Source organism: Pectinophora gossypiella, chromosome 6 (genome assembly GCF_024362695.1).
Source record: "Pectinophora gossypiella chromosome 6, ilPecGoss1.1, whole genome shotgun sequence".
NCBI lineage: Eukaryota > Metazoa > Arthropoda > Insecta > Lepidoptera > Gelechiidae > Pectinophora > Pectinophora gossypiella.
This window is the reverse complement of record NC_065409.1, coordinates 17,103,889-17,130,613: the sequence shown is the minus strand read 5'-3', so window position 1 is coordinate 17,130,613 and position 26,725 is coordinate 17,103,889. Positions and strand designations below refer to the sequence as shown.

Below are 26,725 nucleotides of genomic sequence, written 5' to 3'. Positions count from 1 at the left end.
ATGGCAGTAAATCACCAGAAATAGTAGACAATAATTAAAAGTATGACGACGATTTATGGCATAATAAATATGTCAGTCAGTGCGCCCTTAATGCCCTTGCGACTGGGAGCGGTATTAATGTTTTATTGAAGCAATGCCGTGGACCCGTACAGACACGCAGTGAGGACACTTGGGGCTTGTTTGCTCTGCATCACATAGATTCATAACCTCACGCCTTTACCACTATTAGCAGCGTAGGCGATGAAAGACATTTTGTGGCAAATTTTACTACTCCTTGGTTTACATTATTGAAATTTTAGTAACGATCTCTATTTCTTTCTAGTAATAAATACAGCCCTCAGCACTCAGGAACAATGTGACATTCTAATGGTGACAAAATTAAAGGTTAGAACCATAATAACAATATAACTTGTAGCTACCCACAGTGGATGGCGAGGTGGACTATGCTCCATAAGCACTCTGATTGATCGAGAGGAGGTCTGTGTCTCTACAATGGAGTAATCCACCAGGCTGCTCCACTGTAGGTGGCTGTAAGTCTTCTTATCATTACTTGTGGCTCTGACCATCTCTCTAATGATAAAGGCGTGACTTTATGTATTTACGTAAAAGCAGTGAACAATCCCCATTACGACCTCCGTGGTCCAGTGGTTGAGCGTTGGGCGCACGATCCGGAGGTTCCGGGTTTGAATCCCGGTGGGGGCATATCACAAAAATCACTTTGTGATCCCTAGTTTAGTTAGGATATTACAGGCTGATCACCTGATTGTCCAAAAAGTAAGATGATCCGTGCTTCGGAAGGCACGTTAAGTGGTTGGTCCCGGTTACTACTTACTGATGTAAGTAAGTACTTTTTTCATCTTACTATCCAGAATCATTACCTAGACTTCATGTTTCGTCTGAACGAAGACCAAAAATTGTACTTATCACGTATCATATTGACTTCGCGTCATATAAACGCGCGTGTATGTGTGCGTGTGTATAGTTTATTTGGTATAATGAAGTTGTCCCACTGATATCTGTATGTTGAAGTACCGTCGAATGCGAATATCGTCTTGAGTCAGTACACGGAAACGAATTATAAACAGGGATTTGATGATTGACTGCCGGGAATCGTAAAAGTTACTGATGTTGAGGGGAATTTATGTGACAGACTAAGATGTTATTATTATACGGTACATTGCAAAACGAAGACGAAAAATAATACCAGGTATAAAATACAGTCAGCGCCACTAAAGTAGTAGTATGTATTTTAATGAACTTAATTGACAAGTCACATAAACAGCCTATATACGTCTCACTGCTGGGCACAGGCCTCCCCTTAATCAACCGGAGGGTTATGGAGCATACTCCACCACGCTGCTCCAATGCTGGTTGGTGAAGGTGTTTTTACGGCTAATAGCCGGGACCAACGGCTTAACGTGCCCTCCGTAGCACGGAATCATCTTACTTGTTGTACTGATCTCGTCCTGTTTAATACTACTTACTTATATATTCCTAAAGATGAGAAAGTGGGTATACTCATGACTTGTGTCATGTTTTTGTTATGTTCAATTTTATTACATCTTTATTTACAAAGTTGAAACGTGTTAAAGTCATAAAAACATATCTACTTTGACATTATACCAACGAATATTTGTATCGTCTGCGAACTCCACCGCTCCTCGGCCTCGCGAAGGGTGGTGTTATCTCGCCCAGTGGTACCGGCCGCATCTGCCCAGACATAAATCTGTCGCATATGAAAAGAATTAAAACGTTCTCCATTGTAGACGCTAAAATAAATCTTACAGATATCTTTGTGAGGGACGCGACGCCTGCGGCTCGAACCAAACGGCGATATTTTACAAGTTTTTGACAGTCGATATGGCTTTCCTAAACGCCACCTGCCCACTGTGCAGTCGATGATGGCCGCCCGAAATTTACGCTTTACTACATAAAGTTTTAGTCTTTGAAAGTTCGGAAAGTGTAAATTGCTTTTACTTTACATCTTGTGGATAACACTTGTGGATCTGATTTAAGATAAGTGTTTTATAGTCGTTCTAAGAGTACTGTTGGACATCGTTCTTACTATTTACAACAAAAAAAATATTTTAGAGTTTTTAGGCTAGTAGCCAACTTTGTTTTTCATTTTAAGATTTTTCAAGAGATTTTGTACATAATGGTGCTCCCACACTGCCGTTAGAAAATGTTTAATAACGTTAGTAAACATTTGTTAGCAAACATTTAATCACAAATGTTAAAATAAATTTTCATGTTAGAAAATGTTTAGTAATTTTAGTAAAAAAAAAATGAGCAAATAAATAAATATTTTTTTTTATGAGCAAATCTTCCATTTTCGTGTAGACGTCCTCGGCCCTCAGAAGGCGAAACCAAACTGCGAGCCAATACTAGATGTTATAAAATGTTTAAACATTTTCCATCAATTTAACATGTAACAGTTTCTAACAAAATGCAACAATTGTTAACATTTGTTAGTAAATGTTTTGGTGTTATAAAATGTTTACAAACATTTTCTAACGGCAAGTGTGGGAGCACCTTTACATTTTGATCTTGTTTTACAGAAACTAAGAATAATACCTACCCAGTGGTTACACCGTGATAATTTACGACACACATTAAATTAAACCCACTGGTTCACCAACATTTTAATACCGGTATAAAACTTAAAATTTCCTTTTTAATCAAAGCCTACTTGCGACAAAAACAAAAGGTACCTACAGCGGACCACTTAATAAATTGTGTGTGGTAGTGTAGGAGAAAAAAGTATATAAATCGAGTCACCAATAACAGTATAGTGTTGAGTTTATGTGGTGCCCTTGAAGGCTGTTATCGGAGCGACGATTCTTTATTGACACTGTACCGGACGGGGACATACAGCGACGGATTGTGAGCGGACACGCGGCGTTGTTATACCCGTATAAATGCTTTCACAACAATGTCAAGTCACATTTCATGCGTTATAATTATGTCAGAATAATAATGTAAGCTTGAAGAATATTATGTGAGTTACTTCTTAATAACGATTAATCGCGTTGAATGTTTTAATCTATTTATTTATTTATCGATTAATACATTTAAAAATACATTCAAATTACTAAATATTAAGTATGTATTTATTAAATAATTTGCTAGATAAATCACTCTGATTTAAGGAGTGAAGCCTCAGACCAATAACAATACAAGGCGAAATAAAAGTTCAGTTTGTTCCTAAACGGCAAGGTTTGGTATTTTATTTTAACCTTCTTAAAATAAGATGACCATAAAAATATCTAAATATTGTTCCTGCTTTTTCCCAAACGCACGAAGTTATCACCGACCAGCGGTTACAAATCGCTTCGGTGCAGCTTCTTATTTGGCTCCGTACGTTTCCGCCATTAGCCTGACTGATTTATAAGGCTTTAGCGGAATATGTTCCACGTCCTTTGATGTGCCGGGAGCCGGACCAATAATCGTTAAGGCGGTCGCGTTAATTCCTACGCGATTAAAAAAACGCCGCGTTCGATAGCGCTTAAATTGGTTTATGATGTGAGAAAATTAGTCTTGACGAAAAAATATATTTTGTTCAACGGATGATCGGCACAGTTGATTAATTTGGCAAATATGTTCGTAATCTGCCGATTGCTGTGTTATTAAAATATTCCTTTAAGTACTTACGAATAAAAAAGAAAATGATGGCACAACTCTCTTCTATCGTGTGGGTTGTGAGGTGAATTACCAACCTCATCAACCCTGGTGTCAGGGTTATAATTGAGCCGCCAAAGGCCCCTGACATGGCTCATGTAACGACTACATACTTACATCAGTAAGTAGTAACCGGGATCAACGGCTTAACGTGCCTTCCGAAGCACGGATCATCATACTTTTTGGACAATTAGGTGATCAGCCTGTGATGTCGTAACCAAACTAGGGATCACAAAGTGATTTTTGAGATATGGGATTCGAACCCGGGACCTCCGGATCGTAAGCTTAACGCTCAACAACTGGACCATAGAGGATGACGAAGTGAAACAGCGAGAAAAAGTTCTTTATAAGCATGTTATACATAACCTCCTGAGGTCCAGATTTTCAGACAACAGTTAAATGAAGGGGTTTTGATTTTAATAAAAGGCTCTGTAAGCAACTCAATTTGCTTTTATGAGTTTGAATCACGTTTGCATCATAATAATATATTATAAGTAATTGTAATAGCGATGGAAAAGCGACCTGGATGCGTTTGAGATGGATTGGATAGAGATTGCCCAGGACACGGAGAAGTGGAAACTCAGAGGGGAGGCCTTTGCACAGCAGTGGGACAATCCAGGCTAGTAAAAAAAAGTAATTTGTATCACGTGGTTTTCAGGATTTGCGCCCGGTTAATGGCAAACAGATCACCCCTGTCATATGGGATTTAAACATAGCTGGCGAGGAGTGGGTACACCTCTGCCTACCCCTTTGTGGATACAGGCGTGATGCTGTTGTTATCCATGCCTAAGGAAAGCAGCTATGTTCTTACTAACTTTTTAAACACACTCATCTTCTCGTATCTCCCACGGGTGGCAATATGTGTTAATTCCAATTAAAATAGATTCACATCTCAATCTTGATAATATACTATAATCATTTCTTGAGCGATGTCTACACGTTGGAATATCACGCAGTTTTTCCGTAGCATAGCAGATAAATATTTGATTTTAGTGTGTTCTTGACTTTATACCTACATAAATGTCAGTTCACAGCTGTAATGAGATCAAACAAGTTTGATTTAAATATTTAAAAATGCTTACATTACCCAAGTAATGAGTTATGTATGTATATGCGTGTATTGTATGTATGTGTGTATAAGTATGTTTGCATATATGTGTATGCCTATGTATTTATGTTTTATGTAGATCGTTTTATGTTATATTGCATTATTATTTACTTATACCTATTGCACTGTCCCCGACTCCAATATGTAACAAGTTCATTCACCCTAAGGTCGCCTGGAAGAAATTGCTATTTCGCAATAAGGTCGCCGATTGTACTTCTCCTGTCACATTTGTAATTGTTTTTAGTGTTGTGTTTATATGTGCAATAAAGCGTTTTTGTATTGTATTGTATTGTAAGCATTAGTTTCTGCGTCTGCATGTGCGTTGATCGGTTTTTAAAAAGATATTTTCCCATAACAAGCCCCTGTACTTAGATCTAAATACTGGGCTTGAATAGATATGATATTTATTTATTGTCCCTTCCCGTGCCATATACGTCTTGTCGAACAAAACAGAATTAATCAAAAACATTCGGAGTAATCGAGCACCAGCGCTCATAAATCGGGGTGCTATCACGACATCGGCCGTCACTGTATCGCATTACGACATTGTCTGTTTGATATCGAATTTATTACGAGGCTCATTCGAATCACTCCAAACACGTCACCCTGCGTCGTTCGCCGCTCATAAATTCAGTGACATATCGTTCGAGTTCTCAGATTTTTCTTTATAAAACAAATCTTAGTATTTTACGAGCGCGTTCCGGAATAGTCCCCCGTATAGTCGGGGGCTAAAGTCGAAACTTGGACATTTCGATTCGAGTTCAAAAGTTGTTTTCGATATCTTGTCGTGTCTTGCCTCATATTAATGACGGTTGGACTTTTTTTAATTTATCGGGAATATTTTTATACGATGCTTATGCCCGAAGTGTGGGATTCTTTACGATTTACTCATCGATTTCCAGAACCAACAGTAATCTAGATCGTTTTGGTATTTTATAGCAAATTACTGTAATTGGAATTTACAGATAAACTCTCTAGATTGGTGTTCATTCACTGAATTATGTGTTGATGCGACCGGGAGAAAAGTTTTACCGGGAATTTAGAATAGAAAATAATGCTGATCTGAAATAGCATATTGCATGTAAATAGTAAAACAAAATCGCGGGATAGAAGTGTTATCTGTCAAGATAGAAACTAAGTTTAACATAAATGATTATCACGTGCTCAGCGGTGAAGGAAAACATCGTGAGGAAACCCACATTGCCGAGAAATGCATTTTCGGAGGCATGTGACATAACCTATATTGGGCTAGTTTTCCCTTCGTGGGTTGGAAGGTTAAACAAGCAGTCGCTTCTGTAAAAAGCTGGACCTGTCAAATCTTCAGTTTAGGCAAGCGGATCCTGTGAGAAACGGGATTATGCTGGGGAGATGACGATAGAAACTGAGATTAACAAACACCTCTCTGTCCATACCTTTAGGTTAGGTTTGTTTAGTAGGACCGCGTAAAAACGTTAGGGGAATGACTGATTTAGTATAAACTTGAATATATAAAATAAAAAGGCCACATTGAATCAATTCATATAAAAAAAACTAAAAATTGTTTCGATATGGCCGTCTGCGGCAAATCTACAATAGTCACGGCAAAAAAAAACAACATGTATGTATGTATATTTGAAATTTCCATTCCTATTGTTCCAGATGTGGGGTCGTGTGCCACCCGGCGAGCCGTGCTAAGAGATGCGCTCCAAGCAGCAGCCGCGCCCCTCCTACCGCTGGCTCAACACCAACGAAAACGGTAAGTACTCACTACATTTATATCGACAAAATCATGGTATAAAAAAACCAGGTGTACTCAGTCCTATGACAAGCCGCCATTGCTAGCCCATTGATGATGATGACGTAAGTGTTACCTTTAAATTGTTATCTCCAACATTCCAAGGACGTAATTTTTCCGTATTATTGAATTAAGAGAATTACTGACTAATGTATTTAATGGGATTCTCTTAAAATGCATAAATGTTTTTGTCATAATTTTAATTATCATAATCCTTTTTGCATAACGTTTTTTAGCATAAGAGTACTTTCCCATAATAACATCTAGGAATACTGGTCGGTTAGGTATAACTTATTTTTGGACTAATATTTGTTGGTATAAATTTGATTCGCATATAAATAGGGATCCATAATTCTTTTTTAGAATAATAGTGATTTTTCATAATTTTTACAAAGCATAATAGTAGGTTAGGGTGCGGCGGGGGTGGCCCTTGGACCACCCCTACGCCGGCAGCATGTTTATCTTACACACGAAAAGTATACTGAATGATGACCAACAGCATGAAATAGTGTCAAAAAATATAAAAAGTCACAATCATGAACCAAAAGTAGCCAAGGAAAAAGTAAGTTTCGAAAATGTTCAGTTGTGTCAAAACTTTTCTTATTCGGAGTATAGTTTTTATGCTTATAATAATTATGCTTATATATGTATAATTATTGTCATTAATTATTATGCTTATAGTAGTTATGAGTTTCAAAAGTATGCATAAAAGGTTATGACAAATTAATACTATGCGTAACTAATAATAGGACAAGTAACAGTATGCCATGGTAAATTATTACATAAAAAATTATGAGTAAAAATAGAGAACCGTATTTATTTACTATTACTTGTCACATATATAAAAAATATTAAAACAGTAAGTAAATCTTTTACTAAAAGTTCAAAATTACCTTCCACGATAAATATAAGAACATTGGTCGAGGGTAATTTATTTATTACGAAATGGCAATGTAGGGCGGGATGACGACTGGCTAACCTGTCGATTCGTCGTCCCTTTCTTTTTAAGCGGATAAGAAAATGGCAGGGATAACTTAAAATAAAATTACATGGCGTGTACAGGAATAAGCACCATTGTTTTGTTAAATTAACTTAATAATAATTAGTAGCAGTGCGTACTCCGGCCGGTCCCTCCGGTAAGGGTCAAGGTCGTCACAACACCTCCACTTCTAGACCGTCTTGAGTCTTGAGGTTAAACTCAATCATAATATCATATGAGGAGCTGCCGGGACTGCATGACAACCGCGTCGTTTATTGGTCCAAACGTTCGATATAATGTGCCGTGCCGCGCGCGGCGCGGTTGTCTTGCAGACCTGGCTGGATCTATTGCATCATAATCATAATATTATGTTTAATGAAAAACATAATATGTTTTTCCGGTCTCAATATGTGGATGTTGTCATGATAAGCCGCCGCAGATGTGTGATTCTAGCTTAAGGTGATATTCTTAGGATCTTCAGATGTTCTATGCTTTCTGCTGTTTACCTTGCTAAACTTGTATCTTATTCATAAATAACCATAATTTATAAAAACAAAATCGAAAAAATAATCATGTCTCTATAACATACATTGTTAATCGAAAGCTGTTTTGTGTACGTTTTTAATGTATTTTTGTTGCTAATTTACATTATATTTTAGTGTAGTTACGTCTTCTTAGCAAAATTATTATCTGTTACATTTTTTGTCTCATCAATCTAATTTTATGACGAACAATGAACAAACCAAAAACGTACTTGTTTAACCAGACCTTGGTTTAACATATTTTTTTGAACAATTATCACGCACATTACCCACATAAACACATCTTTTTTTCCTTTTAAAGCTTCATTTACATGTCCTGGTTCACATCACAATCTTATCACAATTATTTAATCCGTTTAGAGTCGCCCCTTCGTTAATTTTTCACGGTATTCTCAACAGTTCTTTACTTATTAATATACAAAATGTATATTTCGTGTCTAAAAACTATCTTAAAGGCTTTATTTGAAGGGTTTATAGTTGAAGATAGGAAGAGAAATTGTGTTTAAATTATAAAAATACGATGGTGTTTTAGGGTTCAGTGATGTTAATGTTGTTCAATGTAATTGACCGTGTAAGGATTGAAAAATTGTGTGTAATCGCTCCGGGATTGAGTGGAAGAATTCGAAATAAAAAAGCAATAATTTCTTATGTTATAAAAATATAAATAAATAATATTATTATGACAGGATGCCACACACAGTAAACATACAAAAACATCAAACTTAAAACTTACACAAAATGACAATTTAAAAAAAAAACAATGTGTCGTGGGTTAGTAGGTCAATTTATGTGGTGTCTATTGGTTTCTCTATTGTAGGTAAGACACGAAAAAAACCAAACCAAATAATAATGTAGGTGATTATAATTTGAGTTAACATATTTTCATTCGCTACAATTAATCTTGAAAATATAATTTCAGTAATTCAATAAGTTTTTTTATATATTTGATTCTACTAACCTCGCAATCAGTTTTCATTTCTCCAGCTCTAACAAATAGAACTAATACTTCTTATTCGTCAACAGAATGTGTCGAGAATTTTATCAAAAGTTAATGCATATAACAAAAATCTAGAATACTCCCTTCACTGTTTACCCCCAATAGACACGAAACTGAAGACATATGATTGCATTGATGTAAATAGCCGCTTAACCAAAAGCAGTGCCTTCAATTACCAAGCTAATCAGGCCGTTTTGAGCTTTCCTCGAGTTTATGCAAGGTCTTAGAACACGATATTATCGAGTTATGTCCCTGCACGGAACCCTCGCCGCTTCACCCGGGGCACTCTTACCAAAATTTTAATTGAACCCCGGACCGTGACGTGACAACTCTGAATATTCAAAACTAAAAATCGCAATAAATATAAAGTTACGACCATAGAAAAAAGCGTTGCGGACTCAAATTGTTGCAGTGCTGCGTAATAACTCATAGGTCTTTTTGTATGGGGCTAAGCCACCGTGAAGCGATAAATAATATTTATTTTTGCTATTATACGCGTTTTTGTCAGTTGTAATGGGTGTAAAAGCGCAGGGCGGGTTGTTGACGGCGGGCCACGAAGGCCGCGACGTACGACGATGTAATTAGGTCACATACGAGGTATTGATACTTGAATATCAAATGATGTGTTTTCTGAGGTATCCAAAACCATTAGGTTCTCATTCGCATTAGGAAAAAGAAACTGTCAAAAATTATTTGAATGTTTCATCACTTCACCAAATCATGCGTCTCTAAACCACAGTGCACAGTGGTGCAGTGTAGGAAATAGAAATCGTCAAAGTCGCGACTGTCTTTTGCGATTTCTAGACTCATCTTCAGGCCAAACTTAAATATCGACGGGGAAGAAGCAAATACTCCTATCTTACACAAACCTAACTTTACAGGAGGAGGAAAAAACTGAATAACTTTTTTGTTAATAATTATAGCGCGACGTCATGTTCTGAAGGTAGTTTTGTTATTTCAAGAGACATTTTTTTAAACTAATATTAATTTTGTATATATAGAGGAATTAAAGTTAATGTAAGTTAGAGCCTATTGGTTTCTGTGTTGGGTCGAAAGTTTTGACGTTAGACGGTTTTTCCACTTGCAATTAATCCTTCAAATTCCTATTGTTTGACTTATTTCTCATTGTAAACTAATCACTGTAGCTTCAAAAACCTATTAATAATTAAAAAAAACAATAACTATAAAACTAACGTAAATTATACATGATTTTGTAAGATAGGATGTATTGCTTTGAATGAATTTCAAATTATGTTCAAGTTAGGAGATATTATAAAGCAATGCCGCAACATTTAACTAGTAAATATTTAACTGTAAACTATTATAAAGCATGCAATATAATAACAAATAATCGTATTTTTTAAAAAAATACTGAAATGACAGCTTTTTTAAAGAAAGTGCTACGCTTAGCATTTTTAATGAAAATAAACTTTGATCTTAAACAAGGTTTAACAAATTATTTATTGATCATGATAGAGTAGGCACCTTCGTTTTTTAATTGGCATTTAAAAAAAATATCAATATAGTACGAATTATATATTTATTAAGTCAATAATCAACTGAGATCAACAAGTAGATACTTATTAAAATATCGGAATGTGTTCCGGAACACATTCCTGAATGTGTCCTTATTTATGGAGTTAACATAGTAAAAATTCCCACGTTTACATGGTGTCATTTCCGTAACTTAATGTTTACCAAACCATACAAAAATATAAAATATCGATATTTTTGTATGGTATTGGTCGTTCGATTTACTTCTCACTTTTTATTCTAAATTCCTCTCCAAAATTAAAACTGTGGGATTTTTTTTGACAAAAAGATAATTATAAATAACCCAGTTATCCAATATCAAATAATTAACTTGTCAAACAATTTTTATTAATAACTGTCTTTAAAAAAATGTTTTGTGTTGCGGAATGGGTGTAGGTCAGAGATACCAATTTTGAGTTTTTCGCTGATATCTCAAAAACGATGCGTCCTAGAGAAAATAACTTTATATTAATTTAAAGAATATTAAATTGTCTACAAATTTGTTAACATAATATTTTTTTGATATTTCGCCCGTTTTCGAGCTACACGCGTAGGAAAAAAATAATTTAATATTGAAAAGTGTCAGTGATCGAATCACCCCAAAAAGTAGATCTTGGGTCCATCATCTCTTATTTTTGAAACAAAGACACATTCGTGCCATGCCCATTGCCCATCATCATCCATCAACCTCCATCATCTTCCATTAAACAAAAAGACTCATGCTTGATTCTGAAGATAGGAGCTATTATCGATTAAAACATGAGATAGGAGTTATTTATTTCTGTAGAAAGGAGATATTTTTATAAAAAATATTGCAACATATAAAATCTTTATTTTAAGAGCTATTTCTATTCATCGAAAATCACCCTAAAAGTAGGAAATATACAACGGAGATCTTGCCAGCCAACGTAAAATTAAATTTCGCAACGAACTACATCAAAAAGTCGATTTGCCTAAAAATGTAAGATAGGAGTATTTGCTTCTTCCCCGTCGATATAGTTTTGTATGAAATGCTGACTCCTTTTATATCACTGATTCTCGATGTGCCTTCGCTACAGGCGTGATGTTATGTTATGTTTTATTTTGGATACAAAATCTTTGTTTAAAAGTAAACTAATCATCTTTCGCCCGCTGTGCTCGTGGCCCCACCGCTAACGTCGTCTGTCGCAGTAGTATTAGAATGTTTTTAATGTGCTGCTGTCTGCAGTATCTTCATTATCCCCGTTACGGATTATTTACTACATCGGGTGTTTTACATATATACATACACTCGTCTTTTTATGTATAATTTTTGTCCGTAATCTTTATAGGGATGGGACTGTTCTCTGTAAGTGCCCTGTAAATGAGTCCTTCGCTAAGCATCCTTAGAGGATCGTACATAGGCATTATAGGACGCTTCTTATGTATGACGAATTTATGTGGTTTTGTGTAACTTCTATGCTGGACTGGGAGCGAAAAAAAAAACAACACGTTCAGCTGCTTGTCTTTCTGGGGATGGCGTAAAATCCGACAGAGGGTTTGTCAAATCAAATCATTTCATTTATTCGCATAAGATTCATGGTTTTGTAAACATTTGGTAGGTTTTATGTTCTAAGTATCACATTATCCGCTAGATATAAGCATGCGAAAATTTAGAAGGTAGGTAGGTCTTTATTAACTTTGTGAATTTTAAAAGAAATTTGGACCTTAAGATGTTAAGTGTCTCTACATCAAGATTAACGCTTATGTATAAGCAGACATATAACAAATTTCGCGTATGAGAGGGGCCTTATATTTTTTTTTGCTAAATCTACCATAGTGACAACAGGTATTCTATGAAAATTTCAACTGGCTATCTGTTACGTTTCAGAAGGTCGCCCAGAGACACACACACACAGTATTACGTAGGCCTGATAATACAGCCCATCTTGCAGCGGAACCCTAAACAGAAAAAAATGCATAGTTTAGTTTTAATTTATGAGCCATTGCGCCTCTGATTTACAGACGCAATGCTTTCTCTTCGTCCCTTTGTCCCGTGATTTGTGTGAATATATTAAATGGCCACGTTTCGGTTACATTTTCTCAAAATTTTATGTTGGGAATTTGAGTTTGATGGTAGCCGCCATTGATGGTGTGATTATGTTACAATATTGCAAGCAAATAGGTGACAGAAAGACATTGATGGCAGAAGGCATAGTATTTGTACAGGTTGTTCCGAAGGTAGTGAATTAAACTAAGATCACGATATGACATCAAGGAGAGTAATAGAGAATTGACCCTCACCCTGGTAGAAAAACAAACTTCTTGCATCCTATGTATTAAAGCCAAATATGCCTAGTGCTCTATACACTTTTGTTGACCACCGTATAATCTAGAATTTGAGTAAGGAAAATTGCTCACTGAGACGTTATACCCACGTCGCCGACGATGGTCGCCAAACGATTCATATTCATATAAATTATTCCTATATATGTCGTTTTGACAACTCGGCGACGTTGCCGGCGACGTGGCATTAGCGTCACGCTCAGTTATGACCACTTATTACTTCAAACGTGGAATACAAATTTTACAATCATTAGTAAAAATAATAATTATTTAGTAGAAGATGAGTAAGTACTAAAACAGAATAAACAGACTGTAAAAACTTGTTAAACAACAAACTGATTTACTTAACAACTTTTTTAACAAAGTTCATAGTGGATTGTGAAGTCGTCGCTTCACGCTCAGCCGCCATATTTGACCGACAGACATTTTTATTACTTTTTTATGTACGTGAGAAAACAATTGTTAGGCCACAAAATGTCGACTTACAATAAACTGGGGTTCCGTACGGTTTTGTTGTTTTATCGCCGACTTTGACTTCCCGTGTTTAAGGTTTTATTAGCAATGAACACTAAAGTTAAGAATGTATTGTTTGGTGATTTACAATATGGTATTGTTGTGGAATTAGGTTGGTTAGTTTGGGGTAGTCTGGTTTTATTGGTTGGTTGATTATTTGTATAGTGAAAAGTTGCATAGTGGTTTAAATGTAAAGATAATAAATGTATCTAAATGTTTTTTTTTTAAGTATGGGTTTTTTAGTTTGTCTAAAATATTTATTTTATTAAGTCTTTATTTTTAAAGAAGGTTAGACGTTACATATTTACATATTTAATAGGTTTTCGTTTATTTATTATGTAAACTAAATTTAACTCTTTTTGACAACAAAGTGTGACTTTGCTTGTGCATTAAATCTGCTGAGGTCAATAACTATGTACGGCCAATTAGTGAATGCCAAGTGTGCCACATCTATAATAACTCATGGCATTTTCACTTTCCCATATAATCTTGATTGATTTTTATTACGATAAAGATTTAGGGCCATCGATAGCATCGACCACACATGTCAAACACAGTGACCCAACCAGAAGCGTTCAGTAGTCAAACTCGTAAATAAATCAATCACAAGGGTTTACAGCCGCTTTATTATCCGGCGTAGTGCGTAAAACCTTTCATAAAACAGAAAAAATGTGTCGATTGTGCATAAAAGTAGTGTTTACAAACAGACAGCGGAGTTAATCTTTACGATCGGAGCCGAATAGGGCCGAATCGACCCGATGGCTGATTTATGGACTTCGGAATAGCTCCCGTCCTTTAAACGCCGTCCGATCGCCGCTAAATTTACGGCTTCATAGAGTTTTATAACTGATTTTATCAGTCGTAAACTTTTACAAGGCGATTTGGCAGCGCTCATTAAGTTGCGACACACTGTGCGGGAAGATGGCGGCGAAATATTTTAACGGCCATTTTCAGATTGAGTCCAATTTTTTTTTCATGCTTTCTTTATGAGTTTGATTCTATTTTATTACGTTCTCTTGACTATTATGTTGTCGACAAAACAGTTTATTAAGTCTCGTAGAGATTTTTTTGTATTGCAACAGATAGGTTATACAAATTCCAATCCTTGCTTTTGTGTATTTATTGTATCATCTATCATTTTACGTTCGATTTATAAGTAATTTGAGAAAAAGTGTTATTTTACTACCTATTGTCTTTTTCTCCCGTCGCTATTTCTACGAAATTACGCTGTTTATCACGGTGTGGGGCCATAAAACCGATGATTAGGCATCAGCCTGTCTGCATCGATCCGCGGTAAATCATTAATAACAGATTTAGGGCGCCGCAGTAAAGTTTATTCGGCGATAAACGGACGTAAAAATGTTGTCTAGTCTAGGTCGCCGACTGTGTGGCCCTACGTGTCAAGATTTAAAGACACGATGAGAAATATATTTTTTGAAGTAAGTAGGTGCTTACTACCTATGTATTTAATAGAATGTTACAGGTATGATAAATATTCTGTTAACGATAATTTTATTATAATACACTTGACGCATAATTCAAAGTTAAGTTCGATTTGTTGATAAATTATAATCTTTATGTTACGTTCTTAAAATCGCTGGTTAAGGAGCCCACTGTGCGACTTATTAACCTTTGGAAATAAAATGCGAACATATCACAAAAAAAATATATCAAAAAATAATATCACAAGTAAAATTCAGAATATTTGCAAAAGACCAGGTGAAGAGAACGCGGCGAATTTGTACGGAGATTTTGATGAGATTGGAAGCATCGAGTGTTATGTTATGATCGTAGTAAGAGAAATTCCGTGGTGTGATTTTATCCATGTAGATATACGATCGTGTGAGGGTCAGTACAATACCGGCCTCGAAACGCAATCCTTGCATCCTGCTAAACGCGAGTTAAGTGAAACTCGAGTCAAAATGGCATTAAGACGTGCTGTCGAGGTCTTGTTGGTTTTATTTCTTGAGTTATGTAAATTTTCGCACTCTTTTTCCCAATCAGATGGTATTTTTTGGAATCTTCTTCCTAGGCCCTATCCTACTATAGGTAAGATCGGTTTCGGTAGTATACGGTATTATACATATACATACTTTCATAGGTCATCCCCTAATTCCATAACGGCCTCCATGGTCCAGTGGTTGAGCGGTGTGCTCACGATCCGGAGGTCCCGGGTTCGAATCCCAGTGGGGACAAATCACAAAAATCACTTTGATCCTTAGTTTGGTTAGGACATTACAGGCTGATCACCTGATTGTCCGGAAGTAAGATGATCCGTGCTTCGGAAGGCACGTTAAGCTGTTGGTCCCGGTTACTACTTATTGATGCAAGTAAGTAGTCGTTACATGAGCCACGTCAGTGGCCTTTGGCAGCTCAATAGTAACCCTGACACCAGGGTTGATGGGGTTGGTAATCCGCCTCACAACCCACACGATAGAAGAAGTTATAATTTCAATATCATCATCATCAGCCCATTAACGTCCCCACTGCTGGGGCACGGGCCTTCCCTATGGATGGATAGGGAGATCGGGCCTTAAACCATCACGCGGGCCCAGTGCGGATTGATGGTTATTAATGACTGCTAATGCAGCCGGGACCAACGACTTAACGTGCCTTCCGAAGCACGGAGGAGCTCGAGATGAAAACTTTTTTTTTTGGTCACCCATCCTATGACCGGCCTTTGCGAAAGTTGCTTTACTTCAACAATCGCAGACCGAGCGCGTTAACCGCTGCGCCACCGAGCTCCTCAATTTCAATATAACTAACCATTAATCCAGTGTAGTTCAACATGTACCGCAATAAACCAAGACTAGGTAACGCATAAAGAATTAATTTAATTTGATTTCTTGAACTAATAAACACTCTCAAACATGATACAATAGTGATAACTTCCAAATCTGATGTTCTAGCGGACGAATTTATTGAATTTATTTTCTTAACATAGTTACACTATGAAATATGGTTCACACATTGTAGATAGGTGATAATTTTACCATTTTATTACTTAGATGTAATCTTCTCAATTTTATGGGTTACATACGTTTGTCCTGCTGTGGCGAGTCTCTTTTAAATGGGTTACATCGTTTTATTGGCAATTGTTTTTAAATATGTGAAGTCGATTGAAGTTGAAATTTTATTTTGGCTTTTTTGTGACTATACTATTGGACTTTTATAAGACATTTAACCTTACATTGGCCCCGATTCCTGCAGACACCGCCTAATTTTATTTTAAGTTATATCCGTCATTTTCATATCCGTCGAAAAGGAAAGGGACGGATGATTCACAGCTCTTAATTTTAGGAAGAATGAGTAAATGAATGAATAACCCGGGCGAATCAAAAGGTACGTCCCTGGTATGCAATCCGTTTGACGTGCTGTCTACTTAACTGTGTCGGGTTATTGACGGACGTAAAATTTTTAAACGGTTGGTTTAGATTTGTGCTTAAAATTGACGTGTGTTCCATAAATTTTATGCTTGTCGATTACCCGTCCCTTTCCTTTTCGGCGAATAAGAAAATGACAGATATAACTTAAAATAAAATTAGATGGTATTTACAGGAATTAGCACCATTGTCTTAGGTATTGACTTAGTTTAACAACCTCTGTGGTCCAGTGGTTGAGCGTTGGGCTCCGGAGGTCCTAGGTTTGAATCCCGTTGGGGTCATACCACAAAAATACATTGTGATCCGTAATTTGGTTAGGACATTACAAGCTGATCACTTGATTGTCCGAAAGTAAGATCCGAACGTTAAGCCGTTAGTCCTGGTGACTACTCAGGTGTCTTTTATAGGACTCAATAATAACCCTGATACCAGGGTTGATGAGGTTGATAATCCACCTCACAACCCATACGATAGAAGAAGAAGACTTAGTTTTATTTGTATATGGGACGTAAGCCAATTGAATCATTTTGTACTCATGTTGAATTTTATTAGCTATACGCAGGCAGCTATTTCGCTGTAGCTATCAAACAATTTTTTTGTTTTTTCGTCACTATTAGTCCATCAGACAACACAGATAGCATAAAAAAATACTCGAATATACATTGTCTTACCTATTTATATTCAACCTGTTTTCTGGTCTAGCCTCCGTGTTAGATCGTTAGGCTCACGATCTGGAGGTCCGGGTTCGATTCCCGATGGGGACATTGTCGAAATCACTTTGTGAGACTATCCTTTGCTTGGTAAGGACTTTTCAGGCTTGAATCACCTGATTGTCCGAAAAAGTAAGATGATTCCGTGCTTCGGAGGGCACGTTAAGCCGTTGGTCCCGGCTATTAGCCGTAAAAAACACCTCCACCAACCCGCATTGGAGCAGCGTCGTAGAGTATGCTCCATACCCCCTCCGGTTGATTGAGGGGAGGCCTGTGCCCAGCAGTGGGACGTACGTTACGTTATGTCTGTTTTCTGGTGTGGAAAAGAGAGAACGTGCATAACATACGCCTGTTCTCTTAAGATTAGTTACAGCGATTCGTATACGATTTAAACGCAAACGTAATCGTTTAAAACAATTTACAACGAATTTCCATCTAATATATCTCCATGATCAAATATTTGGCGCCAAAAGTTTGATATTTGCTAACCGGAACCCATTTAGTCCATAACGGTAGCTCACATTGGGACATAATTCACATAATAATATGAATTTACATATTTAATTTGCTTAACATATTCAGAATTTGTTAGATTAATGGTATTGTAGAATTGGCGCCTGTCTGGATCATTTCTATAAGGTTTGAATTTCGTTGAGTACTTCTAATTAATAAAAAAGTACTTGAATCTTTGAAACTTTCCATGACTATTTTTATGACTGAAATAAGATGATCCGTGCTTCGGAAGGCACGTTAAGCCCTGGTTACTACTTACTGATGTAAGTACGTAGTCGTTTCTTGAGTCATATCAGGGGCCTATGGCGGCTCAATAATAACCCTGACATCAGGGTTGATGGGGTTGGTAATCCACCGAACAACGAATATTTTACTCAAAATCATGTTAATTCATACTAACACCGACCATAAATATAAGTACATACGGAAAGCTTTAACTAAATTATGAACAAATTTGGGAGCCATAGAAATTGATAGCCCTTTAAATATTTATAGCTTATAATGAATAGCGATGTCTGTGCGGACATAAAATTTGATGGGTTTGACTTGATGTCAATCGGGTAACTCGGTGGTGGGTAGACTAGTGTAACGGTATATTTAGGAGTTAGTTTAACCTTTGAATGTATTTCTTTTAAATTAACTTTAATACCTAAGACCTAGAGGGTATTGAGGGGTGGGTCATTTTCCCTTCGCGGGTTGGCAGGTCAGATAGGCGATCGCTTTTATAAAAAATCAGAGCTGTCAAATCTTCAGGTTAAGTAAGCGGTGTCTATCTAAAATTAACTTAGATAACTAAGAGATAGATTTAAGTTTTAATAAGTTAGTTTCTAATTAATTCCACTTAAATTGTCCCATTAAATAACAAGTCAATTAACAGTATTTAACAACCATATAATTTGACCTTTCCGTAGCTTCTGATTCTGATACATATTTAACATTTTTCTTAATGAGAGAAATAGCAATTAACACTAGAAACTTAATTTTATAAATAAACATTATATATAATGTCACGTTTATCTAAATTGCTGATTTAATTTTGATGAACAGTGTGGTCAAAAAGGCCACACCAATGCAATTCATTAAAAAAAGTACTATTGCTATTTGATATTTGTTTGCATTGCGCTCTTACTTTTATATGCGCAAATGTCAAATTGTAATATTGCTTTTTTAGATGAATTGCTTCGATGTGGCGTTTTGAACCCTCCAGATTTGGAGTTTTATGTATCATAAGGCTCCGTCCAGCCGGACTTGGCGAATGCGACAGGTTGGACATGGGTGGCTACTGCAATTTTATCAAATTCTCTACGAAGATACGCTCTCTGCGACCTGGTGACTCCCCCCTTGACATAAAAGCTGGATCCGGTCTTGGACATGCAAGTGATCAGCTTCTCTTCATCACGCTACGAAGGTCATACGCCTTCAATATTTTTTTATGACTTGGAAGATAAGTAGCTGAAGGCGGTCTATGTTTTTAATCACTAGCCAAAGAGGAGGCCCATCAGCTCGCGACAGCATACAGTTCAGGACCCTGATACCGACCCTGCCGACATGGATTTCCCTCATTCAGCGCTTACCGCTATCGATCCACCAGGATCGTTTAATTCTTCCAAATATTATCCTCTCCGATGACGCCCCGAACTTCGGTTCGCGCCCAAATGGACACTTCGCCTGTTGTCTTAATTTTTGTACCCGGTGAGAACACTCAGTTCTCACCGGGTACTCGCTCCCCATTTGTCGGGTCACGTAGTTAATGCAACAGCGGTAAATATACAATATGTCATGACAAAAAAAGTTTTTATTCGCTCCCAGACGAACACAGAAACAACCGAACCCATGATTGATAATCCGTTAAAATTACAAATTATGTTGGAATGTCGTCTGTCGCTCCACTACCGCTGTAGAACGTGTTATGTCTTAACGAATACATAATAACTATCTTTGAAATCTAATCTTGACAAATAGTTAATTAAATTTCCACATTCAAACAAGTTTTAAACACTTAACAATTTTGTATCTTATTCAAATTAGCACCAATCTTCTGGGCGCCAGGACACCATAGATAAAAAAAATATACGGTCGAATTGAGAACCTCCTCCTTTTTTGAAGTCGGTAAAAATCACGTAACATACTTACAAGTATTGTGCTACAATCGGCATTCTTCTAATTCTTCTTCTATCGTGTGGATTGTGAGGTGAATTACCAACCCCATCAACCCTGGTGTCAGGGTTATTACTGAGCCGACATAGACCCCTTACATGACTCATGTAACGACTACGTACTTACATCAGTAAGTAGTAACCGGGACCAACGGCTTAACGTGCCTTCCGAAGCACTGATCTTTTTACTTTTTTACTTAACAGCCTCCGTGGTCTAGTAACAGCCTCTGTGGTCTAGTAACATCCTCCGTGGTCTAGTGGTTAGAGCGTAAGGCTCACGATCTGGAGGTCCGGGTTCGATTCCCGATGGGGAAATTGTCGAAATCACTTTCTGAGACTGTCCTTTGTTTGGTAAGGACTTTTCAGGCTTGAATCACCTGATTGTCCGAAAAAGTAAGATGATTCCGTGCTTCGGAGGGCACGTTAAGACGTTGGTCCCGGCTATTAGCCGTAAAAACACCTCCATCAACCCGCATTGGAGCAGCGTGGTGGAGTATGCTCCATACACCCTCCGGTTGATTGAGGGGAGGCCTGTGCCCAGCAGTGGGACGTATATAGGCTGTTTATGTATGTATGTATGTAGACAATCAGGTGATCAGCCTGCAATGTCCTAACTAAACTAGGGAGGGATTTTTGTGGTCCAGTGGTTGAGCGATTGGCTCACGAACCGGAGGCCCCGGGTTCGAATCCCGGTGGGGACATATCACAAAAATTACTTTGTGATCCCCAGTTTTTTGAAATTCACATAATACAACTGTTTCTGTTACGAACAATAAAAGAGAAAGTTAAAGATACCCCACCGGCAGCGCCATTTTAGTGCTCAGTCGATCGCACATCAATCTGGGGCACTTAAAATGTTGCTTCAGGTTGACATTAACGTCCATCTCGATTGCAGCCATAATCGATTCTAATGACAATCGATGGTCGAGTGGCCGAGACGCTGACATGTTTATCACCTCACACGGTTAAGTAGGTATAAATTGTAAATAAATAGTTATTTCACCTCGTAAACTGGACTAAGTAGAGATATTTATGTTTAGAAAGTCTATATATTGAGTTGATGAACTGTAGTTATTTTGTAGGTTCCACAGAATATACAGGGGTCAGTGATATTGTAACGAATACTGAGGGGGGTGATTTGGGCCATGATTCTGAGTTGATATCAAGTGGAATTTTACGCCGCAATATTTTAATTTTTCAATTCTATACTTTTGATAAGATCAGGTTGCATGGCTATACTTATTACTATTATTTTCATTTTTGAATGTTGATAGAACGGTACAATGTATATTCAAAATTACCGAAGTGACTGTACAGACAATATCTATACTCAATGTATATCAAAGTGTACATTTATTCCTAGATAAGATAGACTGAAATTTGAATACCAAAATATCCTGTCCCTAGCTTTCAACAGATTTCAATCAGTCAGATTCTAAATAATGATAAACAAATCGATATTCATGCAATTGTCTGTTTCTCAATCGAAAACTTATGTCTACGGTAACGATTATGACGATATCAATTCGTTATAATATTGAATATAAAATCGAAGCGAGAGCTACAAAACTCATAAATAGAATTGATAGGCTTTCATTTAGTAGTAGATTGTTTTTTCTCTAGGACGCACCGCTTCTGAGATATTACTGAAAAACCTGTAAATGGGACTTTTCTCCCCTTCCTCCACTCCTGCTCGCCTCCTAGAAATGGGGACTTTTAGTATGTTAACTCCCTAAACACCCTGAATACATTTCTGAAAGAATCGCTTAGGTCCCCTCTTGCGCACTCTTCACCACTTCTGAGCCATTTGTCGACTAATTACGTTAATTTTTAATTAACGTATGACATTAGCATAATAGTTTTCGAACGCTCACGTTTTATCTTACCATTAGACAAACTTCCGTGATATGTTCGTCTCTATATCCGTGTTAACAACAAATTTTGAGTGTAATGTTATTTGACACGGTGTTCGATGTAGTTTGTCGGGCTAAGGTGCGAGCGACCGCCGGTGTTGGACCGAAGATCGGTTGATAATTATGTTATCTTGTTAATTCTTGACGGCTCTTGTGGTGGCACCTTGATGGCTATGTCAAACAATATTCCTGTTCGACTCCTGGACGGGTTTATAGTGCCCTTAGGCACTATTCACCGGCGTCTCTTAAATAGTACGTGATGTTGGGTGAACAGCGTTTTGGATAGAAAAGCATGTGTATTTTATACAACCAATCTGGTCTACCATCATCATAGACTGTGCTTTTCTTAATATAAATCTCAGTCTTGTAACCTAATCTAATTCTATTTTCGTAATGGTAATCATGACATGAGAGGAAGAGCGCCGATCAGATGGGTGGACCAGGTCAAACAAAGCTGTACATATGGCACAGGACCGAACCCAGTGGAGGAAGATCACATACAATCACGATCCTCAGCAGAGAGGGAACGACAAGAAAGAAGAATGGTAATCATCGTATTTTCGAATACAAATGATTCCTAATTTCTATGTTCATCTATGTTCGATTTATCGTAGGTATATTAGAATTTGAATTCAGAACTCACTTTATTCACTGGATTCTTTTTTTTTTTCACTGGATCGCAGGGGCAGTGTACCCAGGTGAAGGTGAAGATAAAGTTCATCGGAGAGACTAGCCGTCAGATCATCAGGAACGTGAAGGGACCCGTTCGCGACGGAGACATTCTCACCCTTCTCGAGTCTGAGCGTGAAGCCAGGAGACTAAGATAAACAGCTCGTGGTGTAATTTCATTAGGTTAAGGCGCAATATGTAACATCTATCCAAATATGTAACATCAAGGAACTGTCAAAGATGACCATCTAACTATTGTCGTTTTGGTAATCAAGCCAACACCACGCGCGTTTTACGCTTTTTTATGTTCCCACTCTACCGAAGAGGTACAATCAATCCCATCATATGCTTGCATTAAAGCAACACTCCACGCTAAGTTCCCCAGCATGTTTGTGAATGAAGACGAGGCATCACTAACACGTAGTTAAGCAACTGAAGCTGTAACTCGTAAGTTCATCTCGCAGGTGTTTACAGCCGCTTGACTCTAACTCGGCTTGACGCGATCTTCGACGCCTAACTTCGACGGCGCGGTGTCGGCCACGAGCGACGAGCGGGGGACGGCTTAAGCTGGTTACTGTTGCTAAGGTGCTTTAGATATAAGACAAAATAGTCTTTGTTATTGTTACCGAGTGCTAGTACTGTCAGACTAACGTGATAGGTGAGCACTATTCAAATCAAATCAAAATCAAATCAAATATACTTTATTGCACAGAACTACAATTTCAACAATCAGACATAACACATGAATACAGTACTATTGCCGTCTATAATGATCGAGTCAACTATGTTAGTGAAAAAACTAGACAGAAAGCTCGGTGAGGAGTGGGTATTTAGTGTTTGCTTTTATCCACACTAATAATATTATAAATGTGAAAAGACATATATGTCTGTCTGTTAACCAATGTAGATGAAATCTGCTATGAAGATGGTTTAAAACTTAAAGAATAACATAAATGATAGTATTTATTCCAAGAATCTATGGGAATGGTAAAATAGTGCCGCGAAATAACCAAAGTCGCGGAAGACAGTTAGTAAGCTTATATACCTACTTATGTTAGTGTGCTATACTGCACTTTCAATTAAGTTTGTTGGGACCCTAGCCAGTTTTAATCCGTTAGTTCATCTTATTTAGTTTATCTATGACAAAAATAATAATTTCGATCACCGAATAGTATAACTACACTTACAGCATCTATTGACGCCGAAACGTTATAATATATATCGAGGGTCCCTTAAGATGTCTTTAATTGTCTCCTTCTTCTTATACCTACAGATATTATTTCAATATTTGGCACAACGCAAAGGAAATCTTGAAATTTAAATATCTGTCACTTTTTTATCGTTGAAGTCATTCTGCCGCTTAAAGAAGTTACGATTTTTTTTTTATCTCCTTCCGCTTCGCCCGCTAGCGCCTGTGCTTTGCGTCGTGGCCACAGTACGATCGCTGATAAATTCTATCAATAACAGAGGCGAGAGAAGACGGGCGCCTTCACTAGTATTTACCGCTATCCCTACGTGTAATAAGGTGGTTCGGCTCCTCCGCTGTGTCATACTCGCTGTGATTCCGACTGACAACTAGTTTGTGTTATGACGGTGCAACCTTAGGTTATACTTTTTACCCAACTACGGCAAAGTAAAAAGGAGGCTTATGTGTGTGATCGCTATGTGTATGTAGGTCTGGTCCTGCATAAGTTCTAAATATTAAATCCACAAACACAGAATAATATACAATTCCTTACAAATAGAAAAACTCCTCCAAAGTGTCACATCGATGCAAAGTGCCCAAAAAAGCATTTCTCTTTTGAACAGCTAAACTAACCCTTTGATAATTATTATGATACGAAAAGAAGAAACATGTTTAAATTGTTTGACCCTTTCACGGACAGAGACCATGGGTCATTGATGGTTCATAATGGGTAGTATGACACCTTAGAATCGGAACGTCTGTAGACGTTCTGTATTTGAAAGTGTTAAAAAAGGAAAATATTTTTCGCCATAAACTCGCTATGACTCATTTTTGCGGAAACTTCAGCCTTAACTATTTTGCCAGACAAATGAGGAGTGCTGAGGGCTCTCACCTGTCGAATTCTTAGGACATATTTATTGTACTTACTATCTTATCTTTTAACTTAACTTATCTAAGTTGTATATACCAGTTTTTTGGCGGCATTTGTGGTCCAGTCGTTGAGCGTAGGATTCATGATCCGGAGGCCCCGGGTTCGAATCCCGGTGAGGACATGTCACAAAAATCACTTCGTGATCCCTGGTTTGGTTAGGACATTACAGACTGATCACCTGATTGTCTGAAAGTAAGATGATCCGTGCTTCGAAAGGCGTGTTAACCCGTTGGTCCCGGTTACTATTTACTGATGTAAGTGAGTAGTCGTTACATGAGCCATGTCAGGGGCCTTTGGCGGCTGAATCATAACCCTGACACCAGGGTTGATGAGGCACGCGATAAGAAGAAGATAACAGTTTTGAGGTGAAACATCATAAATTTTTCATACTTCTCCACGTAATGAGGAATCCTTGTTATCACTATAACACCCAATAAATTGATCACGGAAAGTTCAACCAACGCCGGAACCGACGGCTGAACTATCACGATCTATACCGCACTATCGTCTGAATGTGACATTTGAAGTGATCTATAGATCGCCGCGCCTAGATCACCTGCGCGGAGATTCAGATCGCTATAGTTCATGTTGATATTGTCAAAATTATGAGGATTTGTTACGATAAATCAATATACCTACTACTACTTCTCTGTAATACTATAGTAACATAAACAGCCTATATACGTCCCACTGCTGGGCACAGGCCTCCTCTCAATCAACCGGAGGGGGTATGGAGCATACTCCACCACGCTGCTCCACTGCGGGTTGGTGGAGGTGTTTTTACGGCTAATAGCCGGGACCAACGGCTTAACGTGCCCTCCGAAGCACGGAATCAACTTGCTTTTTCGGACAATCAGGTGATTCAAGCCTGAAAAGTCCTTACCAAACAAAGGACAGTCTCACAAAGTGATTTCGACAATGTCCCCATCGGGAATCGAACCCGGACCTCCAGATCGTGAGCCTAACGCTCTTACCACTAGACCACGGAGGCTGTTAATACTATAGTACTAAGTATAATTATAGAAAGACAAATGCAACTAATGGTCGTGATCCCTACCGGGGTAGGCAGAGGCATAAGTCACTAGAAGACAACTTTCTGCCTCTACTAACCGCCTCCGTGGTGTAGTGATTAGAGCGTTAGGCTCACGATCTGGAGGCCGGGGTTCCATTCCCGAATGTCCCCAATATTATCTAAATCACTTTGTGAGATTGTGCTTTGTTTGGTAAGGACTTTTCAGGCTTGAATCACCTGATTATCTGAAAAAGTGAGATGATTTCGCGCTTCTGAGGACACGTTAAGCTGTTGGTCCCGGATAATTCCCAATTGGGGTAGTCAGAGGTACAATAATCGTTACCCAAATTCCTAGATTTAGTAAATTAAATTCATCTTTTTTGGGGTCACATGTACATTTTTACAATGAAAAAGCTTATTATAAGATTACTTGAATGTTACAAATGCTTGGTATTAAATATGTTCCTCTCTTTACTTTAACTGGTTCATAGATATAGTTTTACATTTTACTAAGTTTTACAAAAGGTACATTTTTTCCCGAGAATGTCGTAAAATCCAACAGAGTGATTGTGTGAAGGCTGATTCCCTGTCACCATAAGGGTCATTTATCTATCTATAACATCGTATCCACACTGTCTGCAAGTTTTCTTTGATTGCGTATAGCTCTGCCCACCTCATTAGGGATTACGGGCGTGAGTTTTTATGCAAGTATGTATTGTTAGTTACAAACAATTAATAATAAAGCAAGGAAGATTAAACAAATTCCCCTCCCTGCCAACTTAAGGGCGCATCGACTGTCGCGTCTCGCGTCCTACTCTCGACAG

The 26,725-nt window shown here is 37.6% G+C and overlaps 1 protein-coding gene across 1 annotated transcript in view; it reads left to right on the top strand.

The window, feature by feature from the left end:
- LOC126367748 (protein tiptop-like) overlaps positions 1–26,725 on the top strand; it is a 324,845-nt gene that overhangs the window by 59,403 nt on the left and 238,717 nt on the right. Inside the window, exon 3 of the mRNA XM_050011462.1 lies at positions 6,425–6,521. Within this exon, the coding sequence (XP_049867419.1) occupies positions 6,464–6,521 (58 nt within the window). The 5' untranslated portion in view covers positions 6,425–6,463. The remainder of the gene's footprint in view (positions 1–6,424; positions 6,522–26,725) is intronic.